The 10,326-nt window shown below is 35.5% G+C and overlaps 1 protein-coding gene across 2 annotated transcripts in view; it reads right to left on the minus strand.

Annotated features, from left to right (window-relative positions):
* Window positions 1–3,270: 3,270 nt before the first annotated feature.
* Window positions 3,271–10,326, minus strand: part of LOC311082314 (uncharacterized protein) — a 16,602-nt gene continuing 9,546 nt past the window's right edge. For both annotated transcript variants that reach the window (XM_084113075.1, XM_084113074.1), the window contains exons 5-6: window positions 6,600–6,709; window positions 3,271–5,517 (exon numbers count right to left, since the gene is read on the minus strand). In XM_084113075.1, coding sequence (XP_083969201.1) covers window positions 5,192–5,517; window positions 6,600–6,709 — 436 coding nt within the window. In that variant the 3' untranslated portion in view covers window positions 3,271–5,191. The remainder of the gene's footprint in view (window positions 5,518–6,599; window positions 6,710–10,326) is intronic.

Genomic DNA, 10,326 nt, shown 5'->3' on the forward strand with positions numbered 1-10,326 from the left:
GTCAAACTCATTATCTTCAGGTCAAAAACGACCAGCATAGGAAATTAATGAGAAATCTGAAGATATAGAGCATTTTTGGGGGGGTACAATAAAAAAATAAAAAAAATCAGCGCAGATGAAGTACCTAATAAAAGAGATGATGTCTGAAAATACTAATATAAACAATAAATAGACGCACTCCCTGGCCATTTCAGAGCCTCCGCTCACTGGATATTTTCTCTTTTCGGATCATCCTCTGTAATCCTTAAAGATGATTGTGCGTGAAAATCCCAGTAGATCAACAGTTTCTGAAATACTCAGACCAGCCCGTTTGTCACCAACAACCATGCCATGTTCAGAGTCACTTAAATCAGCTTTCTTCCTCATTCTGATGCTCAGTTTGAACTTTAGCAGAACGACCATGTCTATGCCTACATGCATTGCTGCCATGTGATTGGCTGATTAGATATATTTGCATTAACAAGAAGCTGAAAGGTGGCCAATGTGTATATGTATATATAAAAAACAATAAATAAAAAAAACAGTAATATTGTGAAATATTATGACAATTTAAAATAACTGTTTTCTATTTTAATATATTTTAAACTGTAATTTATTCCTGTGATCAAAGCTGAATTTTCATCATCATTACTCCAGTCTTCAGTGTCACATGATCCTTCAGAAATCATTCTAATATGATGATTTGATGATCAAGAAACATTTATTATTATCTATGTTGAAAACAGTTTTTTTCAAAATTCTTTGATGAATAGAAAGTTCAAAAGAACAGCATTTATTTAAAATAGAATATTTTCTAACATTATAAATGTCTTTACTGTAACTTTTGATCAGTTTAACTCATCCTTGATGAATAAAAGTATTGATTTATTTTATTTCTTTCCCCCCAAAATCAAATTAAAATTCTTACTGACCCCAAACTTTTGAACGGTAGTGTTTAATTTTACAAAAGCTTTAGATTTCAGATAAATGCTGTTCTTTTGAACTTTCTATTCATCATAGCATCATGAAATAAAAATGTAAATAACTGTTTTCAACATTGATAATAATCAGAAATGTTTCTTGAGCATCAAATCATCATATTAGAATGATTTCTGAAGGATCATGTGACACTGAACACTGGAGTAATGATGCTGAAAATTCAGCTTTGATCACAGGAATAAATTACATTTTACTGTATATTCACATAGAAAACAGCTGTTTTAAATTGGAATAATATTTCACAATATTACTGTTTTTGTTTGTATTTTTAATCAAATAAATGCAGCCTTAGTGAGCAGAAGAGGCTTCTTTTAAAAACATTAAAAATCTTACTGACCCCAAACCTTTGAACGGGTGTGTGTGTGTCTGTGTCCGTGTGTCTGTGTCTGTGTCTGTGTCTGTGTGTGTGTGTGTGTGTGTGTGTGTGTCACATGTCCCTTCATCCCACCAGATAGCAATACCTAAATATTAAAGAATAAAACATTAAAGAATAAATATTATTGAAACAAAACACATTAGCCTACATTTATTTTATTCATTTAAAAATGTGTTGTTCTGGTGTTTATTATTGCACTTTGTATTACATTTCTGGGGTTATTAGTCTCTAAATTAACAGCTTGTGTTCTTTTATTTTTCTGCAGAAACAGTTTTAGGTCTTCTTTCATATGCACTCCATGCACTTAAGTTTTTAGACACACCTGTTCATCTGCTGGTTAATGCAAGTATCTAATCCATTGTTTACCTTTATACAGTAAAGAACGTTGATACAATGCTTGCTCACCATTCTCTCTCCTGAAGCAAAACCAGCTGAGAAATTAATAATTCTAGCAACAATCACATATCAGAAGAGATCTTATAATGAAAAACCGTCTCGGGTCTCATTAAACTCCCCATATTAATTAAAAGTCTATTCCCAGAAAGAGACAGGACCAGGTACGAGGGCAAATGTGGTTAGCACATCCCATTAGGTGTGTAAACGCATTGATTAAGGTTGATGGGAGAGAAGCGGCTCTAATTGATGGAAGCAAATTATTCTGGGACGTCCAGCCCCTGTGGACTCAGTCTGGAGGTGAAATCTCACTCATTTATCCCTCTCTCTGTCTTTAATTCACATGAATTCAACATGTCATGTTTGAGCTGCCAGCCAGACTTAAATGAAAACACAACACGCGCGCTGTGACATTAAACAAGTTAGGCTATATATTACTAGTGTTTAGGGATTAGATTCGCTGGGTCTGGAAAGACGAGGGAAATGATTTGATGTATTACACTGTAGCGTCCTCTGTTGCTCGCACGAGGAACTGCATTCTTCAGGAGTAGTTCGTGGTTTGATGTTATGCACATAAACTAAAGAAAGATATTTGTTCTTACAGTAACTAAGAAGTTCAGATGCCTTTAAAGCTCATTTTATGCTAATGCTATTCCTAGTTAGCACCTAGACTAGTTGGCTATCACTTTTTATCAGACAAGTTCAAGTCTGGTCCACTTTGCAACGTATTCTGGACAAGACCCGCCCACTTAGACAGGAAGAGACCGTCTTAATGACACATGAAGCGGCCAATCACAGTTCAGTACACAGACTGGTTTGCAGTCTATTGTTAAAATAAAAAAACTGGAATCAAAGCAAGTGGTTTTCATCTAATATCCAAGCATTTGATGAAGAAAACCTTTAGAAATATATTCTTAAATGAGACTTCCTTAATAGTGCTCATTGTAAACATGACTTGTGCACCACGACTGGCAGATATGCATAACTATTGTGTGCAAAATGCATCACAGGATCAATGAATGGCTGAATAATATGGATTGATGGATACAAGATGGATTGATGTTGTTTATGCCAAAGTCTGACCTATACCATCTACATGTAAAAATAGATATTGAGTTACATCAGACCAGGTGACAAGACAGTTTGCTGGTCTTACCTGACATTAATGAGAAGATCTCAGCTGCTGAACTCCATCCATGTTACACCTCGCTGTTTTCTCACACCATCAGCTATGAACTCCAGAGACCGAGGTGTGAGAAGATCCCAGAAGATCAGTGGTTCAAACTCAAAGCACAGAGCCATATTTCTTAACAACTGAACATCTTACGTTCATGCATCAACCTGATTGGCTGATTAGATACTTGCATTAATGAGCAAATAAACAGGTGTGTCTAAACACATGGAGTGCATATGGAAGAAGACAAAACTGTTACTACATAAAAAATAAAAGAACACAATCTGATCAGACTAATAAACCCAAAAAATGTAATATCAAGTGCCATAATAAACACCAGCACAACACATTTTATATTTGGAGTTTATTTAAGGCTTTCAACAGTTGCTTATATCAATCAGCATAACACATACACAGCAAAAACAATAATGAGCACAGGGAGTCTTATTGCATGCCATTCACATCCGATGATCTCCAGATGCTAAATCACATCATTCAAAGTCCATGCAACAAAATTATGAAAATTATTTTCTAATAGGACCAGTTGCATGTTTTGTAAACGTTTTGATTTCAGCACTACTTTGGAACTTTCATATTTTTTCCCTAAGAAAGATTATTTCGTTATCCTCAACAACAACAACAACAACAACAAAAAAGAGTGGCAAAATTATGAAAACATATTATAAAAGGGGAAATCTGTAACTAAGATATATGTAACTTAACCACGTATGAAACATCTAATCTAGTAGTGTATGATCACATTTAGTGTTTGGTATTTGATTCAAGCTTTAAAAAAGAAAGCTCAAAGCTGTAAAGTTGCTCAGCAAAAAAAATAACAACTCAGATTTAATAACTCTTTTAGAAAACGTCTCGTTTGCAGTCCTCACGCCTGAAAGCTTCAGAACACATGACTGTCATACCAGAAACATGCAGCTGTGTAAAACCTCCGCAGGCCATGGAAAACATGCAAATGAAACAGGAACACATCACTGGCTGCCTTGGATACGCCGCAGTGGTTTGACCTGACCTCACCCAATCACAGAGGGAGATGAAGCGAATGCAGGTGCGTACTGACACATACATGACTGAAGATACAGCAAACATTTGCCGACAAGTTAAAAGGAAACATTCATATTCACACACCTTCATTACATTAGCCTGCATTAAATTACTGCTAACTATTGTAATGATTTTAGAAATGCTGACTAAGGATTCATATACAGTTTTTTGGCTATTGGCTGACATTGTTTTCCCCGCCCACACGGCCTTGATGATGTCAGCTGAAAGGAAAGTCACTTCAGAGGTTGAGCAGATTATGAAGACAAACATTTTCTTATCTGGAACAACATTTATGAATCATTTACAGACTAAAAACATGTACACTAATGTTCAAACGTTTGGATTTTTTTTTTATTTAAATGTGAAATATTATTATAATATAAAATGACTGTTTTCTGTGTGAATATATTTTAAAATGAAATTAATTTTTCAGCATCATTCCTCCAGTCTTGTGTCACATGATCCTTCAGAAATCATTCTAATATGATGATTTGTTGCTCAAGAAACATTTATTATTATTAGTGTTGAAAACAGTTGAGCTGCTTTATATTTTTGTTAAAACCGTTATGCACTAAGTCATAAGCTTGGGGTAATTTAAAAAAAATATTAGTTAAACATTTTTTTTTTTTTTTTAATTTACAAATTTTAAAAATACTTTTATTCAGCAAGGACACATTAAATCGACAGTAAAGGCTTTTATATTGTTACAAAATATTTACACTTAAAATAAATGCTGTTCTTTATAACTTCCTAGCCATCAAAAGAATCCTAAAGAAAATTTATCAGTTTCCACAAAAATATGAAGCAGCACAACAGTTTTCAACATTGATAATAATCATAAATGTTTCTTGAGCATCAAATCATCATATAAGAATGATTTCTGAAGGATCATGTGACACAAGACTGGAGTAACGATGCTGAAAATTCAGCTTTGATCACAGGAATAAATTATATTTAACAACATATTCAGATGGAAAACAGCTCTTGTAAATTGTAACAATAATTCGCAACATTACTGTTTTTACTGTAACAAATAAAAGCAGCCTTGGCTTTTAAATGGTAGTGCATTAAGAAAGTAAACAGGGTGGATTTTGATTCATGTCAGTGAAATATGCAGATGTAGACGTCGAACCAATGAGTAGTGTTCGCTTCATCATGAGGAATTCAATAAATAAATATATAAATAGATTTCTGTTTGATTATCGTCACAGTTACTCAAGCCTGTTGCGTCTTCGTAATCCTCCAGTCAGATCTTCTGGAAGTTTCTGAGTGACGGTGACGTCGTCTACGCTGACGTCGCCCGAGTCCTCGAGGGAGGGCATACTAGAGTCACTCTCACTACCCACGTCTTCCTCTCCCGCTGCGTGTTTGCTCTCCTCGTCCTCCTCTTCCTCTACCTCAGGATCAGGTCTGAGCGCTCGGTGATCGAGAGGCTGCGCTTCATCGTGTGTTTGTGATTCCAGACGAGTGTCTGGAAGAGCTTCGGCTGAAGTCAAAGTCTCGATGAGTCTGTCTAGATTGCGTTCACATGTCGGCTCTAAAAGAAATAACCAAGCGATTCGCATCACCCAACGGCACAACAAATCAGAAGCAGCGCTTACATCACACTTTAATATGTGGATGTCATGGCATTACAGAAAGCAAAATACTTTCTGGCATCACTATAAATCTCCTTTTTTTACACATTCCTCTTAAATGTGTGTATATTATATTACATTTGTGTGTATTATCTTAAATGTGTATATTTAGATTTGGTCAGTCTCGTGGCTGTGTTTAAATGTGCTTTATAAATTAACTAAACTTGAAACTTAAGATTCCAACATGCACATAATCACATATTTAGCATGATTTAATAATACATCATGATCTTCACTGCTCAACTCGACTGACAGGAATGGCAGCATGACCTACAGTTGGGCGTTTATTTGTTTATCCCAATAATTTGCTTACGGTCTCTATTATTTTCAAAGACCTGCTTCATTGATTGTGGTCGTCTGCATTAGTTATGCATAACTAGAATTTGCATTTGCACTATACATTAAGATATACTACCACTTACTCACTGACATGAATGTAAACCTATATATAAAAGATTTACACATGCGTCCAATTAAGATTATTATTTTTTTAAATGGAGCAAAATGCCAGAACAATTTGATTTATAAATTTTATAAATAATTTATAAATACAGATCAATAAAATCCCATTCCCAGTACTGTAATGCAAAAACAGATTTACTAATTAAAATTAAGATAAAAAATTTATAAATAATAGATACATTTATTGCATAAGAATTTGAGTAGCTGATTTAAATAAAAAAAATTTAAATAAAACAAAACATTAGAAAAAGCTAAAAAATTTGTACTCAAAAGTGTAATTTTGTAATCAGATGCATTATGTTATTGAGTTTGAGTGGTAAATAATTCCTTCATTAATTTATCAGCTCATTTTGCCATGGGAGTTTTCAAAGGCCTTTAATACATTTAACTGTATGTGACACTTGCAATGTTGTTGATCAGTAGTGAGACATTTAACATGCTGGCGTTGTCCTGTGAAGCGGATGTGTGTGTGTGTATATGTTAATTGTGTGGGTTTGTACATGGGAGCAGACGTGTTTACCTTCTATCCTGATGTTTGGAAACTCCATGCCTCTCTTCTTCATTAGCTGGCGAATGCACTGCAGCTGCGACATTATCTCGTTCTTCTGCTCCATGGCAACAGACTTCACACTGCAGCACAACAGACAGAATAAACAGCAGGTGGAAAAACAAGCCCACACGGATGAAACCGAACGACCAACCGGTCGCTATGAGCGTGCAAGCACGTTTCCTTTTGAATGCCGAAAACCCCGATCTGTTTGTTTTTGCACAGGGCCCTGACCAATTTGCTGCCCTAGGCAAGATTTTACCTGGAGCCCCATGCATTACAGCCCATTTCACCCTGTCATTGTGTTCATGACTATTTAGCCTATATACAGTGGTTAAATTGGGCCGGGGCTCTCCGGGGCTCAGCCCCGGCACATAAGCCTGCTCGTTTGCAGTCAGTTGCCTACTGGAAATTATGTCACATAAAATTTGATGAAAGTGATGCTTTTGAAAACATATTTCTGATTATAAATGAAAGATTTTGATGGCATGTCTATTTTGTCTCGGCGGGGCTGAGATGAGAACAATCGGGACACGGCCGTATTCTTGTTCAGCTGCTTAATCTCGTTGTCAGTCGACCATGATCGCGCACCGCTCGCACATGCCATGCGCATCTAGGTAGGCTACTACTCAGAACTCCGACATGGATAAATGTACGCAGCAATAATGAATGTTCCTGGGAGATCCGTAGTTGCGCGGGATGTGGAAGCGCACAAAAGTTCCAGAACCTTCTAACGTTACTGTAAAAAAAACTCACAAGCTGCTGGTCGCCGCTGCAGCAACAGCAGATCAATTTAGTCAAGTTCAGCACAACGTTGGTTGTACAAAAAGTGCCCTGGTCTTGAATGACAAGGTAAGGAAAATATGTTTGGCACATTGTATGGGTCACTAATATATCATAACAAGGTAATACAATGTGTAATCAAGTGATGTCAATTCCAGCGTTATGGACGTGACATTTGCAGTAAGAACTTTAAATATAAATTCTCCGAAAATGCATTTAATACCAATATAGCCTATTGAAACTGTTTATATATCCATACTTCCTTAATAAAGGAGTCCAGACATTAGAAAAATATCAGTCATGCGTTTTATATTTAATATGAGGGAAATAGGCTACACATGACATTACGTAGACGTGACACAAAAAATCTTTAACTTTTAGGTGGCAAAATATTTTTTTGTAATTCTGTGAATTACACTGCAAACCAAAGTAATACTAGGCTACCCACCGGATGAAGAAGGGTTGGCTCTCCACAGAACATAACATATTTATTTTATTTTTCATGTTCGCATTTATGAGGAAAAAACAATGTTACGGACGTGAGCGCTCTGAAAGCGGCACTAAAAGACTGTTTAAAACTTTCACTGAGACCTCAAACAAAGCACAAAGCCTTTCTTTAAAATGAATTTCGTTTTGTATTAATTGTATCTTAATTTTAATCAATGTTTCATCAACCAATTGCCTGGATTTAATAAATAAGAAGTAAATATACTATAAATATAGTAAATATACTATATAGACAATAAATAATCACGACACGAAGTGGACTCTCGTCTCATAAATGAACAGAAACTCAGCGTATAAGGGAGCCTACTTGTCTGACAGACCTGATAAATAGATCTATAGAAAGCTTGAAATGTCTTCTTTTAAACAGAACAATTAAAAACGAAAGAAAACAGAGTACTCTCTGCCTATGTAATCCGTATGAAATGTGCATTTCTCTCTGGCGCGTTCACTACTGCGAAGATCGCGAGTCATGTCAACTTCATCTATGCAGGGCACTGACACAGAAAACACTTGTTTATTAATAAACAATTAAAATGTCTCCTTGCTATATTTTACATGCTATATTGGCAGCGCCACCCTTATGTTACATGAACGCGTCACCACCGCATCAGCACCGAAAACAGGAGATTTTTTTTTCAATCCCTGTTTTGGCAGGGGGAAAACCTGATCAGAAAATGTAACAAAAATGTAACGAAACTTTGTAGAAATGTGGTGGAGTAGAAAGTATAATAATTGCTGCAAAATGTAACAAAGTAAAAGTCAAAAGTATGCACTATTGATTCTACTTAAGTAAAGTAGGCCTACAGAAACTTAGTATTCGTTACATTCCACCACTGCTGATTAACAGTAATGTAAATGCTAAATGTCCTAATACCTGTTGATACTACAACAATGCAAAGTATATGCTCTTAACCTTGCAGTTTTTCACATATCATGTAAGACTCAATTTCTCCATTTCTTTGCACAAAACTCTCCAGAAAATGCCATTTAATAGTTTTTTTTTTTTTTTTTAATTCCCGGACCCCCCTAGGGAGAGCCCCCCCACATAATAAATCCCAATTTAACCCCTGCCTATATATATATATATATACATACACACATTACAGCCTTAACACAAATAGCAAGAGCATTACATCTAGCATTCAAGTCAAGTCACCTTTATTTATATAGCGCTTTTTATAATACAGATTATTTCAATTCAAGGCAGCTTTACAGTGTTAACAGGAAAATAACGCAAAAACGTTTGCTTCTCCTGTACAGCAGATCTAGAAGAAAATAGTGTCATAGTCCAGCTTAAGTAAGTTTAATTTTGTTGTAAATAAGTTATTAATTTAGTTCATTTATATATAGCACTCTGGATAAAACAGTGATGTCATCGTCCAAATGTCATTCATGCACAAACTATTCATTGAGCACTAGCAAAAGTGTTTGTTTTCCAGTTGATGGTAGCAATCTTCCACTAAACTATGGCACGTTTCATGCTTTCACCATGAATGAAACTGAGAAATGTCTTCTTTAATGTGAATTTTACATAAAACATTGCTATTTTATTAAACCTGTATATAAATATCATTACTAATTTTGGCAAAAAGAAAAGAAAAAAAAGCCATATATCCCCCCCAAAAATGCACAAAGAGTAAAACATTAATTAAAAAAGTGATAGTAGGCCTAAATGCGTCTAAAAAAGCATAAAGTTTAAGGTAAAACTAACTGCCATTAAATTACAGTATCTTAATACTATGCAATTAGATAAACTGTTCATTCATTCCATCACTTTACCTCTGTCTTTATCCCCTTTTATCCTCTTCTCTTCTTTTTGACACTGTATCTATTGCAGACTATAATGCTAATTTATAATGTGTCGTGTAAATTCAGCCATCCGTCACAATCAGGAAACTTTCACCGTGTCTAGACCTGGCGCGAGCTGCCAGGCCCGTTTCTACAGGGGTGCTTTAGTCTGTTAAGCGCTCTCCTCTCAAACAAAAGCAATGCTGTCTACATTGGATGCGGCGAGAGGCGACGCTACACAACAAATTACCAACAGCTGATCGCGCGCACTCTGCTTCTCACGCACGGATTGATGATTGATGCACCGGACCGGATTCGGGGGACTTAGTTACGTTTTAGTGGAGTTTTTTTATTTTATTTGGTAGTATTTCGATTTTAGGGTTTTAAAATAGATAAATGTAAAAATAAAAATAAATAAATAAATGTAAAAAATTTTTTTCAAAAAATCACTCGTTTACTCATTTTGGCGCCCCTAGCATTTGAATATTCTGCCTATGCCGCGGGCCGGCCCTGTTTTTGCATAACCAAAAACAAATGTCTGCGAATGTGGTTTAACCAAGTACATTCTTCCAGGACTCAATATATCACATTTATTTAAAACGAAGGGGTTTTAACATGGGTT

This window comes from Abramis brama, assembly GCF_963993115.1.
Source record: "Abramis brama genome assembly, chromosome: 4".
Classification (NCBI taxonomy): Eukaryota; Metazoa; Chordata; class Actinopteri; order Cypriniformes; family Leuciscidae; genus Abramis; species Abramis brama.